Source organism: Anser cygnoides, chromosome 3 (assembly GCF_040182565.1).
Source record: "Anser cygnoides isolate HZ-2024a breed goose chromosome 3, Taihu_goose_T2T_genome, whole genome shotgun sequence".
Taxonomy (NCBI): domain Eukaryota; kingdom Metazoa; phylum Chordata; class Aves; order Anseriformes; family Anatidae; genus Anser; species Anser cygnoides.
In genome coordinates, this window is record NC_089875.1 from 100,893,530 (window position 1) to 100,915,610 (window position 22,081).

At 39.7% G+C, this 22,081-nt stretch overlaps 1 protein-coding gene across 19 annotated transcripts in view; it reads right to left on the bottom strand.

The window, feature by feature from the left end:
- The window catches only part of DLGAP2 (DLG associated protein 2), a 467,238-nt gene that overhangs the window by 14,212 nt on the left and 430,945 nt on the right, over positions 1 to 22,081 (bottom strand). For all 19 annotated transcript variants that reach the window (XM_066994829.1, XM_066994827.1, XM_066994828.1 and 16 more), the window contains 4 exons: positions 15,343 to 15,428; positions 13,699 to 14,114; positions 4,837 to 4,928; positions 74 to 226 (listed from right to left, as the gene is read on the bottom strand). In XM_066994829.1, the coding sequence (XP_066850930.1) occupies positions 74 to 226; positions 4,837 to 4,928; positions 13,699 to 14,114; positions 15,343 to 15,428 (747 nt within the window). The remainder of the gene's footprint in view (positions 1 to 73; positions 227 to 4,836; positions 4,929 to 13,698; positions 14,115 to 15,342; positions 15,429 to 22,081) is intronic.

Sequence of the window (22,081 nt, forward strand, 5' to 3'; positions counted from 1 at the left end):
CTACTGGATTTAACACAGGGAGACCACAGTACTATAAGTGGGAAGTAAATGGTATTGCCCATGGTCTGCTTACCTTCCTTTCAGGTGATTCTATTATTTTCCATTCATTGAGTTTCAGCTGGTGCAGTTCATCAAACTTCATGCTGACATCTTCAATCGAGAGCTGCAATAAGTCCCAGAAACCTGCGAGGTCCTGGGAAGTTGGTCTCGGCATGGCACTCGGGTCCTGTCACGCACAAAGGAGAGAGCATGAATAGAGCAGGAGGCTTTAAACAAAGTGCTCTGAGGCAGGAAAGGAGCCGTGCCGGATGCTGTTGCTGCAGTGCTGCTCAGGGCTAAGGCTACACATGCTCTGCAGCTGGGAGCTGTGCCTGGGAAGCTGTGCCTCCTACACAACCCAAACACGAACGAGTTACATGTCCTGCGCTAGCCTTTCTGCATCCGTGCAGCACGGAGAGCTCCTCAACACCATCTGCTGTGCTGACCTGCATTTCTAAAATGTAGCACATGCTGACAACCTCTCTCTGCTGATTATTAAAGGGAATGGGGATGTGGTTCGTATTCCAGGAAGCCTGAAGTCTTTCTGGTTAAAAATTACATCAGCGATAGCTGAGGAGAAGACAAAGCAACACGACGAGGAAGTTGTCAACTTGTGCTGGATTCAGTGTTTACATTGTCTTGGGTTTTCAAATATGTGTGTAAGCTTTAAAATCCGGATGGGTATGTTAGGATTTTGTTCTCCACGGGGTCGAATCATGCTCAGGAACTGGGCAGGTATTATTCCCAGGTACTGCATTAGGTGGCGCTAATAACCTGGTTATTAACCAAACGTTAATGCTGGATAAAAATTGCATTAAAAGGTAGCATACAGTACACTCTGTACCTCCTGTTTTATGAGAACTGGTACTGTTCAAGAAGACAGGTTTGTCACTTTAGTGAAATAGGGCTTAACTGGTAAACATCTCTATGAAGATGATGGAGAAGTAATCTCCCAGCGCAAGAGAAAGTAGTTAAGAAGGTCTCTGCAATGGAGCTGGGAGAGATGCAGTTGAAATCAGGCCAAAGGAGCACATGATTTCCCCCTCACTAGGCAAAAGCTGTAGTGGCTAGTTTACTGAGTAAAAAATAAACTGTGGTGTTATTGATGAAGCAAGGCTCTGTGCCCTATATTCTTGGAATCTAATGGGCGAAGACATTTTAGGTAATGATCACAGCTCCACACAGTTATCTAAAACCTGGGAGAGAGAGAAATAAGAATTTTATTCATTCCTAGGGGTATTACACTGGGAACTGCTACTTAAATTTGGGTTTAGACCACTGTGGGAGCTGAGTGGCTGGAGCTGGGCATGACGACGTGCAGTGTCACCCGTACCTAAACCCCTTTGGGAACCCAGGCCAAGAACACCTGCCTAAAAGCCTGTACACTTCAAAACCATTGCTAGAAGAGTTTCCATTTCATAGGGAGTTTGGGGATTTAACAGAAGTTCCAGTACAGATTATAACAGACTTCTGGCAAACATGATGCAACTCCAGATTAGTGTTCACTGAAAATGTCTGCGTTGGGTAGATCCTAATTTATTCCAAAACTATTTACAGTGCGTGTCAGTGGTATTAGTTACTGTACAGAGGTCAATATCAGAGGCTTCAAGAACCAACTCCCCGTGTGAAATTTGTCAGGACAGTCCACAGCAATCTGTCTTGCACTGCGATCTCTTCTCTCCAGCCTGGTCTCCTCGGTCCTTTTCCCCACTTTCCTCAACAGCCACAAAATGATGCCACTCATTGAAATGTCATTGCCTTCTGAATCAAGGCTAATTGCTCTCCTGTACCTTTGTGCTCTGCTCATCCCTGATGCCGAAGAGCACAGCTTCCAGAGCAGCTGGGAGGAGAGGAGCGTGCAGTGCATTGTGCGGACACAAGAGGGCTGCCTCCTGCTGCTATCATTTATGGATTCGCAGCCCGTGGATAAACGCTAGCAAAAATGATTACTATTACAGCTAACTGGGTTTTGAAAAGAGTGGCTTAAACCTGCTTCTTTTCAGAAGTGGCTCTTTTATTTGTATCGTATTTGGAATTCAGCTTTGCAGCCTCCTTCCGAGGGAAGCCTAAAGCTAGCAAAAAGTACCTGGCCCCTGCTCATGATGCTCTGTTTTTGCCTGCAACCGTGACACACCGAGAGATGATTTCAAGAGCTGAGTAGGATCTGTGCTGACTAGGGTATGGAGGAGGACACTTCAAAGAAAAAGCAGGGTATTACAAGAGATAATGTGAATAATTCATCAGGGAGTAGTCATTAATCAGTGATTTAATTTATTATTATTATTATTTTTCTAGTAGCTATTGGGAACCATATACTGTAAGAGATAGTCAGCCAGATTCTTGTAAAAATCAGAAAATCATAGAGTGGTTTGGGTTGGAGGAGAGCTTAGAGATCACCCTGTTCCAACACCCCTGCCATGGGCAGGGACACCTCCCACCAGACCAAGTTGCTCAAAGCCCCATCTAACTTGGCCTTCAACACCTCCACAGCTTCCATGGGCAACCTGTTCCAGTGTCTCACCACCCTCATAGCAAAGAATTTCTTCCTAATATCTTACTTATCCTCTTTTAGTTTAAAACAGTTACTCCTTGTCCTATCATTACATTCCCTGACAAAAAGTCCAGTTGTACGAATTTACTCTGAGTGAGAGATCTTAACCAAGAGCATCATCAAATATGTTGCCTGAAGTTCCTGTGACCCTTTAGAAACATCCATAGGCAACGGTTAAATTTCAGTTTGAGTAAGTACGTTCCTGTTCCTAAAACTTTGCTGCATTTTTGTATTGGCAAAAGTAGATGCTGTTGTTCTCTGTTGTACATTTATGGTTATTGTTGTTGAATACTGTTACAGAAACTGCTGTGCTGTAGCCCTGTAAGCACTAGTTGTTCTCCAGTGGGGGACTTCATAAACTGGCTGCTATCTGCCAGCATTCCCATGGGGCACCAAGATGCTGCCTTCGGAGAATATGTAAAGCCTGCTGTAGATAAGCACTAAGTGACTATTTAACAACAACAGCAACAACAAAAAAAAACCCACCCTCTATCATTAAGCATAAGAAGAAAAGCCTCAAAACATGAACGAGCTAGAAGTCCGGTTCTACAGTTGCTGCTTTCTGCAGAGCCCATTGCTGATTTAATGACGCTGAAGAATATTCAGAGCTGAAATATCCAGAATTGGGTAAAGCTGCCATTAAGGAGTTCAAAGGTTTATTATCCAAACGAGAAGGAGAGAAAACATTGCCATTTTTTGGTCATGTTATCTGCAAAGCGGTAGATTTCTCCTACTGCTTTTGCAGTAACGAATTGTCAGCGCTTCCAAACTGCCGATGGCTGTGCAGAGCCGGAGCTGCTCTTGCTATTACGGCAATGCTCTCAAGCACAAGTGTTGGACCCACTCAAAGATAAATGAAGTGGAATGGAGGTTAGGCTCTCCAAATCTTAGTTTGCATAGCTTAATCAATCAGGTAATGGAAGACACTTTGAAATTTGCAGTAAGAAACTTCTAGGCATTGATGAAGATTTCCTTCTTTCACTATCAAAAAAAATAATGCATTAACAGTAATACACATGGTATATTTGATACTACAAATGTGGTCACCTCCTGCTTGCCTGACTTTGCATATTTCCTCTGTCGTTCTGTGATAGCTATTAAATTTCTTGTTTTGACAGAATCTTTGAAGTGGATAATTGGATTCTTTCCTAAAGAAGACTATATATCTTAACCTTTTCTATCAGAAGGTGGGACTTTTTGGCATGATTTTCTCAGCAATATTTGATTACAGTTTCAGGAATTTTGGATATTTAACCTTAAGGATGGAAAGTAGTATATAGATCTCTGCAGAATGACTTTTACCTTAAAAATTGTGCAGCAAATACTAACAGAAAAAGAAATGCATCTAACCAGATATATAGGTCATGTCTGCTGTCCTGCATGTAACAAAATTCAACACATTTAATGTATGATGTGTAGGGACAGTCAAGAGGTGAAAGTTACACTTAGTTTTCAAGTAAGCCAAAGAAAGTAGGTTTTGTACCACTAGCCTTAGCTAGAAGCAATATGTTCTTCTATTGCTTAGTATCATCTTGCCACAATGTTTACATCACTGATGAGTGCTGTCATATTAACGAAGATAACATTTCGAATCAAATTAGTGTCTAATGAACTTCCAGAACAATAGCAGTAACTCCTACAAGTAATATACTGCATCTGTTCCTTTAGCCCTAGGACATCTTATATATAATTGGCAATGCAAATCATAAAACCCAATTTCATGAACAATATGAATATTCCCATTTCCAACATCAGTCCTATTTTCAGGTAGGTAGAAAGCTGCATCATGTATCCTACTATTCTCTGCCTACTGTAATTTGAAAAATTCCTCCTTTCTTACCAGAAATACAGTTACTATTTTAGGGTCTTACAAAAATAAGCCATAATATTATGTCTCAGAAAACTTGCATTTGTTCCCTTCTCATTTTTTTTTTTAAATAAAGACAGCAAAAGAAAAAAAAAAAAAGACAACACCCAACTAGACTAAAATTACTGAAACTACATGTTGGCTTTAATAAAAAAATGTACTAACACTACACTTAGAGATTAAGTTAAAAAAAAAGGAACAATAAGACAAATGTGAGACATGAAAATGACATTTCAGAATGCTACTCTTTGGGTACACTACATTAGTTTTTGTTGTTGCCTTTGAAGTAAAGATATTCAATTCTAAAATTTACAGTTACATTTTGTGGAAGTATGAGTAGTCATAAACTCTTCAAGAATGGCCAGATGTGGTGACTTACCAGATTTTGCTGACAGAGCCAATAAAATTGCTGGAATTTCTGAGACATGAGGAGCTGAGCACTTCCAACAGCACTTCGGATCTTACCTAGGACTAAGCAATACAGAGAGGTTATTACCAATAGATGTTTTGGCAGTAAATGTAAATGCCAGCTCAAAGAATATGTAGCTGAAATCACAGCTTAGTTTATACTGGAAGTAAATATTTTGCTGCTTCTGATTATACACATAAAATATTTTTGAAAAGATATAGATATAGGAAAGCTCTGTGGCATCTTCCCCTTTGTAAATAGTAAATGATATATTAATAACTCAGAACAACCAAGACTGTTTGCTTAAGAAAGTAGAAAAAAATCAAAGGAACACAGACAGCTTCCTGAAGTAGGCATATATACATATGTTTTTGAGAACAATCTTAAATTTTAAAGTAAATAACAACAAAAATAAAAAGTCAGTGATAAGCATTATCATCCAGATTTTTTATTTTTTATTAATCCTGACCTAACAAAGCACTTAACTACAAATATTTACTGCAAATGGTTCAATAGGTCTACTGACATTGAAACTAGGAAGTTATCACCAAACTTAAAGCTCTCTTTAAGTTATCACCAAAATTTAAGTCTATTAGCTTTTCCAGACTTATCTCTTAAGCACCATCAGGCACAATTAACAAAAATAAACTTACATGACAGACCTGATCGAGGAGCATCATTTGTTTATATGTCTATCCTGGAAAATACATGAAGACCTGAGCATGGGAGATTCAGACAGAGTGGGATGCAAGCAAGTGCTCCAAGATTTTGCTGAATCACGACCAACCCGCATGGTTTGTTGGGCTTTGCCCAGTCAGTGTGCTTGTTATTTACAGTGTGCACAAGCACAGGGGAAACGAACCCAATTCGTTTTACTTCACTTTGCTTCCAAGAACTAGCTCTCTAAATCAAAATTTCTGTATGTTATATAATCAAAGACAGGAAATAGTCAGCTCATCAGCTCACCCATGTTAGGCACTTGTTTTAAGACATGATGAATCACCTCCTGAAGATGTCTCTTTCTATTGACTAGAGTGCCTTAGGGGACTGGCTTATCCTGAGAAAACCAGCTTCTCCTAGAGTCCCACATTAGCTGGGATAGACTTCAGTTGGTAGCAATATACTTTCCTACACCAAATTGAACATCCTTCTCTATGCTGAAAAAGCATCATTTTAAAAAGCATAATAAGCTGGGGTTTCAACGCAAGATTGAGTTTTCCAGAGAATTTCCTGATCTTTAAATAATCTTTAGGGGAATGATAGAGGTAGGTATAGGGGTAACATAATAAATAAATACTCTGGCATCTTTTAATTTAAACAGTCTGCTTATTTGAGGGAACCAAATTGACAATTTAAATAAGATGCATAGGGTAGAATGAAGCTATAATAGTACAGCAAAACTGAACTGCAACATGAGCTATAAAAAAATGAAATTCTTGCAGGGCTTAAAATTTTGTTGTTATTTTAAACAAGCAGAGGAGAAGACTCTGAGTGGTATATGAAAAAAAAAATATTTTGGTAATAGTTACATTTTAATTCTGCTTACTCTAGACCAGTAAAACATCTGCTTAACCACAAGAAGCAGTAAGAGAGAACCAGAAGTTTTAGGCTCAGTTTCTGTGAAAACATATGCATTTCATAACTTTAAAAGCATACATTAATTTGTAAAGCTATTTCTCAAACGCTATTCTGTTTTCTCATAGACAAACAGTTTGCAGCTGTGCCACAACACTAAATTAAACAGCAATATGCATAATTCATCTGTCTCTTGTGACACCCATTTGTGAAAGGGTTAAGTGTTTCAGGGCTGCATTAGTAATTCACTGGGGTTTTGTTTTTGTTTAGTTGGCCAAATGAAACAAAACATTTTAATTGGTTTGGGGTTTTTGATCACCAAACCCCTCGCTTTCCTCTATGGAGCTACTGGCTTAGGAAAAGCAACATTTTGGGTGTTAAAACCCAAACAAACACACAGAAATCTAAATTAAAAAGAATTGTTTCACTCGATCTGAAATAAATCACTTTCAGTTGTTTGTCAGCATTTTTAGGAAAGGCAAAAATGTAAGTGTCAACCAAACTTGTATCCTCCTTGTCCCTGGATGCTCTATAGCACAGGCCATAGGACAAACTCCCAGTGTGGGGTCAGAATCCCTTCTTTCCCAAGATGAGGAATTCTGCTGTAGCAGGTTCCTGGCATTGCCTTTATGAAGCTGTTCCACACTCCATTCAGCTACTCACCAGGCAGAAAAAGAGTGACAATGGTTCTGTAGGCTGATGGTTGTAGTGCTTGTCTCACAGGGAATAAAGCTCAGTTTTAGTTTCCTCCACTGAATTTTGTAGCTCACAGCTCAAGTATTTAGCCTGAGGAAAATGCATTGGTTTGGGCCCTACCACAGAAATTTAGGTCTTGACAGAATCTATATCTGACTGACATTTTCTAGTGAATCTTGCGGTTACTCCAAACCCCAAATTAAATAAACATTTGCTTGATCTTCATTATCGTGAAGGATCATGTTGACAGGCATCTGTAATTTAAAGCCCAGGCAGACCAGACAATACTTTAGGCACTGGCCATGCAGTGTTTTGGAGTGGTACACCTCCATTTGGGATGTCAGACACTGGGGTTCTGCGCTACCTGCATGTGTCACCAAGTCAAGCTGAAGACTCCTAGGAAGCAACCTTATGCTGGGTGATGCTCGTGTCTCATGAAGCACAGAGGTTCCCCATTGTGCCCAAGAAAAAGACCACCAGAGTAAAATATGTGCCTGTGGTTCCTCTCCCTGACTTCACCTGAAGCTGCCTAAAGCTGTCAGCAAGGATCAGGTTGGTCAGACCCTTATTCCACTCAAGTTTTGGAAACCCGCAAGGAAGACAAGCCTTAGCCTCTCAGGGTAGCCTGTTTCTTGATCACCCTCTTGGTGAAGAGCTTTCTCCTTCTGTCCAGTTGGTATTTCCCTTGCTGCAGCTTGTGCCCACTGCCTCTCCTCCTTTCAGTGTGTACCTCTGAGGGGAGACTGCCTTCACCTTCTCAGTTTGTACCCACTAGGAGAGCTGTAATTAAACCCCTGATTTAAGTCATCTTCTCCAAGCTAAACAAACCTCGTTCCCTCAGAGCTACTCTACAGATAGCAGACTTAAACAACTTGCAGAACTAGGACCCCAGTGCCAGGAATAAGGTTAGTTTTGAAGCAGCATATAGCACTGGCGAGCAGTCTTTCAAAAAGGCTCCAACAGTGATGAATACACATGTATAATTACAGGCCTACCATTTACTAAAGATCTAACTCTATTTCCATTTCAATAAGTAAATCAGACTTAATAAAACATAGAACTTAGAATCTCTCATATTCATGCTACTCTGCTTTGCTGTAATTAAATTAAAGTATTAAAACACTTCAATTCATAATCTTTAGCACAATATTAATAGACAGCCAAAGCCTTGTTATTAATTTCATGCATTGGGGAATTATTCTGATGAGTGCAGATTGATTATCTCCATGAAAGAATGATGAATGTTAGAGACTGGAGAGATTGAGATGTTTGGTGATGCCTCAAAGATTTTGCTTGTAAATAAATGATGATAAAATCAACCAACGTAGTTAAATATATATAATTTTCATATAATTCCTATACCTTCTCCCCTCCTTAAGATAATGTTATATTGACTTGAAAGTCAGGGAAGAGTCACACCACCTTAATTCTGCTCCCTGAAGCATATAAAGCACTCTATTTTTGTTGTGTGGGCCTGTATGATTTTTACTCTGAAGACAGACAAAACTCTTACTGCGACTGCAGTAGATGCAGACTCAGGATTTATATCCTGGATAAAGATTGTACAAGTTCCCTGTATACAACACGGAAAATTAACAAAATGGTGTCTTTTCCCCTGCAATAAGCATATTACAAGAAAATTGCAAGTAATATATATTTATACATGTTGTATTGTGTGAGGAACGCTACAGACTCTTATAACTGAATACAGTTTCACATCACAAAGGCAGGGGAAGAAAAGTTAGAATTATATTGATCAAACCAAGACCATAGTCTGATGCCATAACTCTATTTTTGACAGGTTAAAAGCTTTGTTCAGTTGCACCACTGCAATGAGATACTATAGTAATCAGCCTGCTTCTAGTATTAGTGTTATTTAAATGATGTGTTTTAGTTTTAAATTTTCATTTCCCTTGATTGCTTTTATTTTTTTTTCCTTTTATTTTTTATTCCTAAACTTGTAAATAAATTGCTCTACACACAATCTGAGAAAGTATGCCTGGAAAAATATTCTGTCACTTAGCTCATCATCCTAACATGTAAACCAGAATATTTGTGCAATCTGTAAACCCAAATTTTTCTGAAACTAAGCCTAAATCTGTATGAAATATATATCTTTTCCACCGGCAACATAGCAGGCAGGCATAATAATAAATGCATAATGTTTGGAGTGAGATGACATTTTAGGACAGCACAGCCACCAATGTGTAGTGTTCTGGAGTGAAGGTATGGCAATGGGATCCTTGTGAACCCTCAGCCCCTGTGCATGTTCAATTTTTACCCGAATGGAGATGAGTTCAGAGAAGAGAAAATTTAAGCTCAGCAATACAAATGTTAGGAGGAATTCTTGGGTTCCTCACTATGGGACTGTCCTGTATTGATTTTAACTACCGTTTCAGGGAAATTAAGACATTCTGTAGTCGTTTACAACACTCCAAATGTCAATTTCAATAGTTTCTGAAGGATAGAGTTGTGAAAGACATTAGGAAATTATGTCAGTAATCTCTCTTTGGTTAAAGGATAACCTGTATTTGGTCAAATACCTAAGAAAGCTTTTATGGATGATAAACTATGAATGTACTGAAATAAATTGGTTGTGAGACTTCTTTTTTTCCAAAGTACGGGAGATTTAACTCTACCTTTTCTGCTACAGTTCTTCTGTGTTACTAAAGCCCTTGCAGTACTTTGGAAACACCAACCGGAGGATTAGCAAGGACAATTCAGCATCCATGGAGTGAAGGGGTAAGGGGAGAGAAAGGTGATATTTTGATCTCTCTTTCTAATGCCTGATACACTAGAGATCACTTTACTTCAATAGGGCATAACTGTACCAGCAGAGCTCCTAAAAATGATGCAGAAGAAAGATATTAGCAAAAACCATCTTTGTGCTGGTATGGTTTATACTGGGCTTAAAGACTCTGTTCTAAAAAAACAATTTTTTTGTGCTGTGTTATCTTAGGATTTTTATATGAGAGTAAAGTCTGGGTGGCAGTTCTCCATTTGACCTGCGTAGTGAAATATCTCAGTAGAGGAATCTGTGGCGTTTGGGAGCCTGTGATGTCTTCTGCTTCCCTCTGCCACATCATGCCTGACCCTGTAAGTCACGGCTCCCCTCTGGGCTTGCGGGCTCTGCTCCTTCCTGCGCAAGTCTCCCTGCTCCCATCACACAGTGCAAAAAGCTGAGCTCTTGGGCTGCAGAGTCTTGGCCCTCTGTGTCTTCAGTAGTGGTGTGACAACCTGGAGCATTTTTCTTGTCATCACTTACACGCCAGCAATAGCCAAATACAATTTGCAGGGTGTAAAACTGAAATGCCAGTCAGCACCCTTGAGAAACACATATCTTTGCTGGAAGGCACCCTGCCGGTGCAAATGATGAGATAGCTTACCCTGGGAACACTTCCAGCCATATATATATTATATATATATATATATATTCTGATAAACACTGAGAACACAAATAACTGCCCACATGGACAACACTTGAACTTTACAGAGACTCCAAAATACGATTCATGGCAACTGACCAAATGAAAAAATACTGTCTGCAAAAAGAAAGTGTGAGAGGTTAGATTATTTTTGTTGCAGTGATTATCTTCTCCTTTTCTAAGTCCTGATGAGTGAAGATCTTAAAACAACATTATGGGAGAAAAGCTACAGTGAAAGAAAAAAATCAATACAGCAATCAGACAGCTTTCTGTGATCTCAGGGCTATTGTGCTAACACAGAAAATGAAATTGTTTTCTAAAATGCAGCTCTGTTTTAACTCTTCCTTTGATTAAAACAAAATAGAAGTGGTAGCATAAAGACAGCCTTCTCCTATGAGATGCAAAGCTATATTTGTTCTTCAGGTACAATTAATATACCCTGGACAAAAAAAAAAAAAAGAAAAAATGATTCAGCATTAACAACGACAGTTTGAATGTGCAAACTTTTCCGTGAAGTGTTATGGGAACAGTAGTCCTGCTGGAAGATGGAAAAAACATATTTAGTTGCTTCTGGCTTCTGTATTTCTGAGTATTTTCTTCAGGGAACTGAGAAATGCTTAAATATGTCAAGTTACATTTCATGGTGGGATATCATTAAACTTGAGTTCTTATGGATACATACCTTCCAACCTACATAGTTTAAACAGGGGATACAAAATGTGTCAGAGACTCAACAGGAAAAAAGAATCACACAGAAATTTAAAAATGCTCATTCCCTCGGTGAAAATAATTCTTTGATAACCTCCTTTTGCTTGATGTTAGCTATATTAAGCGAAGGGATACCATTTCAAAGGTAATGTAATTCAGAAATGATTTCAGGAGAATCTCTTGAAATGAATCACATAAGATGGAAAAGCAGAAGTCTGTGTGTCACTTTTTACAACCAGACAAGCATTTTATGTCATTTATGTTATATAGATCTATTCTATACTTCCTACTCTAACCTATTAGGGAGGCCAGATTATTCCCCCAAACATAGAAAATGAACCTATTTTGGTTAAGTTAAAAAGGGAATTGCAGAAGTCCATTTCAGTTGTATTTCAGTATCTATATGTCAGGGAATTGCCCTTTCTTTTTCTCTTACAGAGTCACTCTGCAAATTAGGCAAAATAAAATACTGAAATTCCGTTTTGTTTTCTCTGAAATGATTCTAGGTTAAAAGGGTCTCACTAACTGTGAATATTAATAAAAATTAGCAAAGTCCAATTTGTCTTCATGTCTTATCCTTCAAGTTCTTCTCTACAATTTTTGAAAACTTCCTAGCTGTTGCAAAGTGTTTAAGGGTATTTCTGAAGTGCAAGTGTAGCTTTACATGGTGGAAGGGAGGGTCATTCTGCACCCAGGAATTGGTAGTCAATTAAAATCAGTTCCTCCAACTTTTCCTAACATAATACGTAGACAGCTTCATATTCTAGAGAATAACACCACTAACTCCCTACCTGTGTCTGTGAGTGAGGAAGACGCGAGAACATTTCTACTGCTAATTTCAGGTGGTTGCAAATTTGTTTATGGCTGTGCATGAGGAAGAGCTTGCAAAGAAAGGAGATAACAAATGATCATGAGCACTGATATCCCCACGTCAGTACCAGGCAACACTGAAAGCTCGTGCTTTGGGATATTTAATGATGGCAGAGAAATATCAGCATTTAGCAGTGCAAAGATTTGGGGAATACAAAAATAAGATGTATATGGTAAAAATAAGCATTAAAAATAACCACTATGAAACAACATTTGGGAATCTTAACACAACCTAAGCAAAGCAAAACATTTTATTATTTGTACTTAAACAGCACCTAGGAGGGTATTAAAGTCTTCATGTTATCAATGCAAAGAGAGAACTCTCAACTCATATCTGCCATAATGAAAATGATGACAAAAAGCTAAACTCCGGAAAGCACTGGAGGCTGAAGGAAGAAAAACAGCCTTATGCTCTCTGCCACCCCAAAAGCTATCTTGTTAATGGCAGACTTGTGTACAATCTAGTGCAGAAATATGACTGTAAAATGAAAACGAGGTAAAAATACAGAAGTTCCTTCTGAAAAGGTCAGTGCAAGAAATAGAAATTGGCCTTTTAGTGACCATGCAGGCCTGGCCCAAGACCTGGGGGTAGATCATAAACAAGAACTCATTGAGGGGGAAAGAAGACAATTGGGAAAGAATATTCAGAGGTGATGCGTGAGAGTTGTGAGAGTGTAGGAAAAGATGCTAGTAAGAAAACTTAATATGAACTAATTTGTGATCTGAGAAAATCTGGACTGAGACAATAATTCAGATTGGCAGGGATTGAAATATTTATAAAACTAAGACCGGAGAACAAGGATAATTGACCTCAGAGGGAATCACAGGGAGCTGGCTACTGAGTGCTAGGACCACTTTGATGTATTACTATCATTAGTGCTGGCTTGGATCTTGTTCCAAAATAGTCTACATTATTTTTCACTTTTTCCCATCACTTCTTTCAAGGTGTCCACAGGAATTGAGAGAATAATAATGATTCTTGACAAAATTATAATAAGAAAATGCTGCTGAAGTATGTGGGATTGTAGCTGCAGAAGTACTTTAACTACTGCTCTTGCTTATTCCTTCCTGTTCTTCTAACGGCCCCTTTATGATAGTCTCAAGTGTCTATAAAGGAATGAAAACATGTTTAAAATGCCTGTTCAAAGTAAGAGGCAGATTCTCAGGATTCAGAAAAATGGCAAACAAAAAAACTTCACAAAAGACCACCTTGTGTGCTGTGGCAAAGGATCAAGCACTAGAGCCACAGAAGTGAGTGGGAAGAATGTGCCAGAGCTGGCGCTACAGATGGAGCTATTGCCCCACTCAAACTGTATCTAACACCAGGCTTTGATCCTGCACTTGACTCTATGCAGTTGGCTCCTCAACTGCTTCCATAAAACCTTACTCTGGCAAAGACCAACTTGCACAGTTAGTAGCAGGACAGGGGGCCTATATCTAATGGTTCTGTAGAGTGTCTTTGGTACTGCAAGATGAGTAAGGAAAAACAACACACCATCAATTTATCCTAACAGTTTTTAGCAAACATCTGTAAGAAAAGATACCAAAATGTTCTTACTTTCCTCAGAAAGATCATTTTCTTCTGCCTCTCTTTCCATTTCTTTACACCATCCTTCCATTCTCTTAGTTTCAGTATGCAGCAACTTCATAAACCAAGATCCATCCCGTCGACAAGGAGACATTCGACCAGTCTCTACTGTCTCAATGGCTGGCTCCAGCCAGGGTTCTGGTGGTGGAAGGTTTGAGGTGTCAACGGGGGTCCTGTAATCTTCTCTGTAACTGAACAGTCCCTGTGTCCGTACAGTTCTCACTGCGCTGTATTGGGTGGGGGTGCTGGGCTCCGAGTGCTGCTGGAACGACGAGCCAAACTGAAGTCCCTTGTCCTCCATGGTGATGTGTCCTGGAAAGCCCTCCAGCTCCAGGTCAGCCTGGACAGCTGCTGTTACACTGTTTGAGCGCTTAAATCTTCCATGTCTTGATAAAGAAGGAGGAAAGGAAAGGTATTAAGTCATATAAAGGCATATATGTTTATACTAGGCACAGAATAATATTTCAGTGGATGGATTTTGGTTTTCTCCTTATATTTTACGCTAAATATTTTTTCTTTGTGCATATTCCACTAAAATAAGACAGTGAGTAACAGCAGAGAGGAAAACCAAAAAGCATAGTGGCATCATTGATCTCAGCAAAGATACAAAAGAAAACCATTTAAATTATCTCTGTAAGCAAATATTGATTTATTCTCGTACTACAAAATACCATGTATCATTACTAAATGAACTGGAAATAACTAGAAGAACTGCAGGGTTGCATCTCCTGGTGAAAGACTGCTAAATATATGTATAAAAAATCCAAATATTAATGATCATAATTAGATAAAATGTGAAAATCTGCTAAGTTAGGACTGTTAAGAATTCTTTGAAAAAAAGAAAAATAGCATCAGGTTTAAGAGTCTTTTTTTTTTTTTTTACTAGCCTCATAGGATGACCGTTAAATGTTGATTTTCTATTGTAACATGCCAAGAATAATGACATTTTAGAAAAGATTTATGTTATAAAGTCAGATAGACGCTCAAAGATTATTTGTGAAATCTTTTCACATCTAGGTCTATTGTTTCAAATTACTTCTAGTCAATGTTGGTAAAAGGCAATTAGCAGACAGATACTGTCTGACAGCTGCCGTGAAATGAGATAATGGTCCCAGTCCGGTACTTAACAGGCAGTGCCTGCCAGGGATAACCAACCAGTGGGTTAGTGCATCGGCCATCAGTTTTACAAAACTAGGTAAAATTGAACGAGCATAGAAGCTGATTCCAGCTTAGGATAAAGATACCATGCTAGCTAACCACTGTAGCTCCCTAGGAGGCCTGGGAAGGCCTGGATCGGTATGCGATGTCCTATCAAACAAAGAATACCCCAATATACATCTCTTTGTATTTGTTCTGCAATTAATGAAAGGATATTAATACACTAATTTAAATCTTTCAGTTCCTTCACTCCAATTAAAGCTGTAAAGTTAACTGAATGTTAAGCAACTGCTAAGTATTCTCTACAAATTTTACCGAATGACCAGCATGCATATAAGAAATTTGGCTTTATGAATTATTTAGGGACAGAAGTTGCCAGATGTTTGTTATTAACACTGTTTATAAATGCGCTTTGTTTTGCGAAAGCCTACAGATTTTTGTATGTGCTTGAATTACCGTTTTTCATCTTCTACTTGTATTCCAACAGAGTGGTATTCCCGTAGGCCTCTGCTCTCAGTATCCGAATCGGTTGCTGTTTCCACCTAATTCAACACAAAAGATACATCCACAGAGTGAGCACCAACAACTCAGCATTACCTGCACTTACTCAAAATAAATTATATATTTCCTCTCTTACTGCTACAAAACACCCAGCAATAAATACATAACTTAAATAAGTATCCAGCCTGTTAACATTGGTTTGGTGCTGTGTTTTCTAAAGCTCTGCACAACTACTTGTTTCACTGTGCAGTTCCCTATTTCAGACCTAAGCAGATTCAATTACTCAGGTCAGTGGAAGCAGGGAGTTAAGCAGGGTGGCCTGGAAGAGCTGTTGTTAGAACAAGGAATGCACAGGATTGTCCCTTTTTAAATTATTATAAAAAAAATATCTCATTATAGTCCATGATTTACAAAATAAAATAAAAACTCAAGTAGCCCCATAAACTTGCAAGTGATAAAAAGAAATACTGCAATGAAATTTTATCGACAGCTGTGTTGACAAATATAAAGCCATTTAAATGACGTGAAGGATACATCAGAATGCCATATCTCACCTTTTTTAATAACATGGTCCCCAAAATGCTACATCAAGCAATTTATGCACCTTTTAATAGGATTCCCACCTGAAATACACTCAACAAAATACGTACATTTTTCTTCATAACAGTACAGTTTTCTTCATAACTGAGACCACATAGTTACTGCAAATTTCTGTGGGATTTTATATAACACTCCCCACCACCACACCGCCCCCAAGTCTTTGACACAGACATAATGAGTGCCGCAGTATGCAAATTGTATTGAATCAAAGGAGTCAGGAAAAAAAAAGAAAGAATTGAACAGACTTTTCCTTTTGAATGATATTTTCTCTGCTAAATTAAATATATATACATATATTATCAGCAACCAGTTTTTCCACATGCACAATTCATGGGTGCAGTAAAAGACTATATCCTATAGTGAAAATAAGATAACTTTTCCTCTTGCAGTAGTGACAGGCACCCCTGGGAGGTGCCCAATGGCCTTTTTAGCTGCTTATTAGCTGCACAGTCTGAATCCCACTAGGTTTCTGGAAGGATGCAGGGAGAGGGTGGAAGGAGGGTGAGATGCGAGACGTGGACTCTACATCTTGAAGAAGCCAGTTGCTGAAACTTCTCTTTCAATCTTCAAGTGGTATTTCCACGTAAATTCACACTGAAGGGAATTCCAGCCAGTAATCAGTGTACATTCATATTTACCTGGCTGTGGGTGATGGTGACTTTTACAAAAACAGCTAATGCAGAAAGCCTCTAGTAAATGTTACAGTAGGTTTGAACTGTACAGTGTAGCATCAGGCACAGGTTTGCAAAAAGCTCTGCATATCAGTACGGTAAGTATCAAGGAAACATTTTCCAGCAATTCCACCTATTCTGCATGAGTTCTAGCGAAAGCACACTCTGTTGACTGTTCCCACCTCAGGAACTGCATGGAAGCTGGCTACATTCACTTGGACAGGCAGCACAGTGACAGAACAGTTTTTTTTTTTTTTTTTTTTTTGTAAGTTATCAGTCTTGGTAGCAGTCTCCAAGATTTGGCGTTGTCTGTATAAAAAGAAAGGTCCCTCTTGACACTGGCAGTGAAAAATAGACTCAATCACAGAGGTAGGTCGTTTGTGGAAAAAAAAAAAAAAAAAAGACAAGATTCCTCAGGGCTCACATCATGGCTTAATATGGAGGGACAGGGCACTACTTGTCTGGCCAAAGTCAGACAAAAGTAAGAGGATAGCAGCCTGCATCAAAAGATATTTTGGGGCATCTCTGTCTTCAGAAAAGGAGTTTAAATGATCGGCAGAAAGAACATCAAAAATACATTTCTAAGGATCTTCTGATTAGATGCATATAAAAGTGTACCAAAGCTAGTGACCTAGACTGACATTATGGTCAATAGTGAGACACTGACAATGTATTAGATACTAGGTCCATTCCTCCCCTTTGACTGCAATGGAAACATCTAGGGTGTTACCTTAGATGTAAATACTATATATCTCTATTATAGATATACTGTTAATTGAAATTAATGCCATGTCTGGCATGTGGGTCAGTGGCAGAAATTCACAAAAACACAGAGATCCTAGTTAGATAGATAATGGGAAAAGGATGTGGATGCTCCATGACTAAATGAAGAGAAGTCAAAACAAGGAAACCGTCTATGTGAGAAATTACAAAAAAGGCAAAAACTTGACAGAAAGCTTGAAAAAAAAAAAAAAAGAAAGAGAAGTTGCTGGATGCATCCTCCTGTGGGATGCATCCCATTCTTGTGCCAAATATGAATTAGACTGTGGTTTGACAGTGCCCTTAACAGGAACTGCAGATTTCTCTAGTCTCAGGTGCTTGGGAGTACACACACAGCCTGAATACAAAAAGTAGCTAGAAAATAGAAAGCAATTATAATAAATTTTCAAAAGTATTTGCCTACTGGTAGAAATATTTAGTGACTTAATACAGTTTCAATTTGTAAAATAACTGGAACCATTTCATGTTTATTTTTTTTTCTTATTTATTCAGAAAGAGCACTATAAGCTGGCTTAGCTTGATCAGGTATTTCTAGTAGCTTTACTGCTGCTAGCCCTCTTCAGCTTTCTGAAGCATGATAGATATTGTTAATTTTAGTCATTTATCATTATTTATAAATTTCTGCTATGGAACTGGATATCTGTATTTCAGTAAATTCTGTGAATGCCTTTCTGCGGAACTACAGTAGGGGTATTTATTACCCAAAGATCAAGTTCTGGTACGACATTATGGAAATAATTTTGGTTTAAAGTATATTTAATGTTAAGTTTATAAAAGAACATAAGAAACTAACTTGATTTAGATTAGGCAGGTTAGATTGTTGGATTAATGGTCAGAGTTGGTAATGTTTATGTTAGAGAAGTATATTTTATTCAGAAATCATCTAGGCATAAACCTGGACATATACAGTATTTGAACTGGTCAAATCAATGCTGAATTTCTGAAAGGAAAAGGGTACTTGAGAAAGAAAACATCTATAGTTAAAACATCTATTTTTAAAAGAGTTTCTTTATTAAAGCCTATTTTATGTAAGCATCTCTGTCCATAGGAGAGCTGAGAAAACTTTTGAAAGACATTAAAGGAAGAAAGGGCTGAAATGTGCTTCAGTTCTCACTGTGCAAGCCTGAATGGACTTTTCTTCATTTTTTAAGCCTGGAATTTCACTAGCAGAGTAGTTGTTATTATTTGTCAAATGAATAACACCAAAGGTATGCACATCAGGTTACACCAATGAACAGTCACACAGTCAGAGTGGCTGAGGTTGGAAGGGACCTCTGGAGATCAACTGGTTCCACCCCCTTCCTTAAGCCAGCTCACCTACAGCACATTGCACAGGATCATATCTTGACGGCTTTTGAACATCTCCAGAGAAGGAGACTCCACAACCTCCCTGGGTAACCTGTTGCAGTACTCTCTCACACTCACCATGAAGAAGTTTTTCCTCATGTCCAGTTGGAACTTCCTGTGCTTCAGTTTGTGCTGGTTGACTCTTATCCCATTGCTGGGCAACACTGAAGAGTCCTTCCCCACCCTCTTGGCACCCTCCCTTAGATACTTGTATAAGTTGATAATATTCCCCTCTCACTGTTCTCTTCTCTGAGCTAAACAGGCCCAGATCTCTCAGCCTCTCCTCATATGAGAGATGCTCCAGCCCCCTGATCACCTTTGTAGCCCTCCTCTGGAGTCACTCCAGGAGCCCCAGGTCTCTCTTGTACTGGGGAGCCCAGAACTGGACACAACACTCCAGGTGTGGCCTCACGAGGGCTGGGAAGAGGGGGAGGATCACCTCCCTGGATCTGCTGGCAATAGTCTTCCTAATGCACCACAGGATACCATTGGCTTTCTTGGCCACAAGGGCACATTGCTGACTCATGGTCAACCTGCTGTCCACCAGGACTCCCAAGTCCTTCTCTGCAGAGCTGTTTTCCAGCAGGTCAGCTCCCAGCCTGTACTGCTGCATGGGTTTACTCCTCCCTAGGTGCAGGACCCTGCACCTGGCTTTGTTGAACTTCACGAGGTTCCTCTCAGCCCAACTCTCCAGCTTGTCAAGGTCCCTCTGAATGGCAGCACAAACTTCTGATGTGTCAACCACTCCTCCCAGTTTTGTAACTTCAGCAGACTTGCTGAGGTGCACTCCATCCCTTCATCCACGTCACTGATGAATAAGTTGAACAGTATTGGACCCTGTACTGACCCTTGCAAGACACCGCCATCTACAGGCCTCCAACTAGACTCTGTGCTGCTGATAACAACCCTTTGAGCTCTGCCGTCCAGCCAGTTCTCAATACACTTCATGCCCACTCATCTAACCCACACTTCCTGAGCTTACCTGCGGATGTTGTGGGAGACAGTGTCAAAAGCCTTGCTGAAATCAAGACAACAGCCAACAGTCTCCCCTCATCTACTCAGCTAGTCATCCCATCATAGAAGGCTATCATACTAGTTAAGCATGATTCCTCCTTGGTGAATCCATGCTGACTACTCCCAATCACCTTTTCTTCCACATGCTTAGAGATGACATCCAGGATGAGCTGTTCCATCACCTTTCCAGACATGGAGTGAGGTTGACTGGCCTGTAGATTACTGTAGTTCTCTTCTTTCCCTTTTTGAAGACTGGGCTTTCTTCCAGTCCTCAGATACTTCTCCTGTTCTCCATGACCTGTCAAAGATGATGGAGAGTGGCCTGGATATAACATTTACAAGTTCCCTCAGCACTCATGGGTGCATCCCATCAGGGCCCATGGATATGTGAGTGTCAGATTTGCCTAAATGATCTCTAACCCAATTCTCCTCAAGAAAGGGAAAGTTTTCCTTCCTCCAGAGTTTCTCTCTTGTCTCCAGGGCCTGGGATTCCTGAGGGCTGATCTTAGTAGTAAAGGCTGAATCAAAGAAGGCATTCAGTAACTCTGCTGTCTCTGTATCCTACGTCACCAGGGTACCCACCCCATTCAGCAGCAGGCCCATAGGCCCTTTTGCTACTGATGTATTTGGAGAAGCCATTCTTGTTGTCCTTGACATCCCTTGGGAGGGATGGGTCCAAATGGGTCTTAGCTTTCCTTGTTGCATTACTGTATACTCCGACAATACCCCTGTGTTCCTTCCAAGTGGCCTGTCTCCTTTTACATATTCCATATACTTCCTTCTTCTGTTTGAGTTTTGCCAGGAGTTCCTTGTTCATCCATCTCTTTGCTTGACTAATGGTGATGCACTTGAGTTTAGAGGAAGTGAAGCTTGAATATTAACCAGGTCCCTTGGACCCCCCTGCCCTTTAGGGCCCTAACCCATGAGATCCCTCCAAGAATGTCCCTGAAAAGGCCAAAGTTTGCTCTCCTGAAGTCTATAGTTGTAATCCTATTTATTGCCCTGCTTTCTCTATGCAAGATTCTGAACTCCAGCATCTCATGGTCAGTGCAGGTGCAACCCTCACATCTCCAACCAGTCCTTCTTTGTTAGTACAAGGTCCAGCAGAACACCTCTCTTCACTGGCTCCTCCACCACCTGTGTCAAAAAGTTATCATCAGTGCCCTGCAGGAACCTCTTGGACTGTTTGTACCTAGCTGTGTTGTCTTTCTGGCAGATATCAGGGTAGTTGAAGTCCTCTATGAGAACTAGGGCTGGTGATCATGAGGTGACTTCCATCTGTCTATAGAAGGCCTCACCAACTTCTTCGTCCTGATCAGGTTGACCTGTAGCAAACACTCACAAGAGTATCATCCATGTTAGCCTGCCGTTTTCTCTTTACCCATACGCTCATAAACTCTCTAGCACTGTCTTTTGTAGTGTAGTCTAGGTGGAGATAACACTTTAAATGAAGAGTTTAGTGTGAGACTATGGTCATTTTCCCATTTTTCTGATGGGAAAGATGGTAAAAGTACACTACAAAAAAATTCAGGTATGCTTCTAGAACTGAATGGATCATGAATCTGGGAGCCAGAAGTGGACCAAGAATCTAAGCCGACTTATGGCAAGGAGGCCTTAATTTTGCTCATTGGGTCTAATCCACTGCATCAGAAATCTGTAGGAATGGACTGGAAACTGTCCTGAAATTATGGCCCAAGGCTCATCCTGTAGGAACAGCAGCAAAACTCATTTAATAGTTTCAAAGGATTCAGTGACCACATTTTCTGCAATGGTATCAACTGGTGTGATGATGTGAGAAAACACTTATGTGTACAAAATATGGTAAATCATTTTCCTTTGTCTATTTGTGCTTTTTTTTTTTTTTTTTTTTTTTTAACTGTTAAAGACTTTGACATTTTCCCACCTGGCAGTCTTGTGCCTTCCGTTCCTTCTAAAGCACTGCACCTCCTTCACAGGGGGATGCCCTCAGGATGACCATTTCTGCATACCATACTCCTTAGATCTATTGAATGAGTCTTGTGGGATGAGGTGGGCGACAGAGCACTGGAAATGGAAGTAGTCTAAGGAAGGTCAGTAGTATCATACCTGCGGGGCTAAGGTACAGCTAGTAACAGACTGTAGAGGTCAATAGACAAAGAAAAAATTGGCTTCCACAAGGATGTCTCAGTGGCTCATACATAATGCTGTTGGAAACATGATGGTCCAAAGATGTAAACAAGAAAACGTCCATATGGAGAAGATCAGTTTGGCCAACTGATATTGTCAGAACAAAGCAGGCAGAC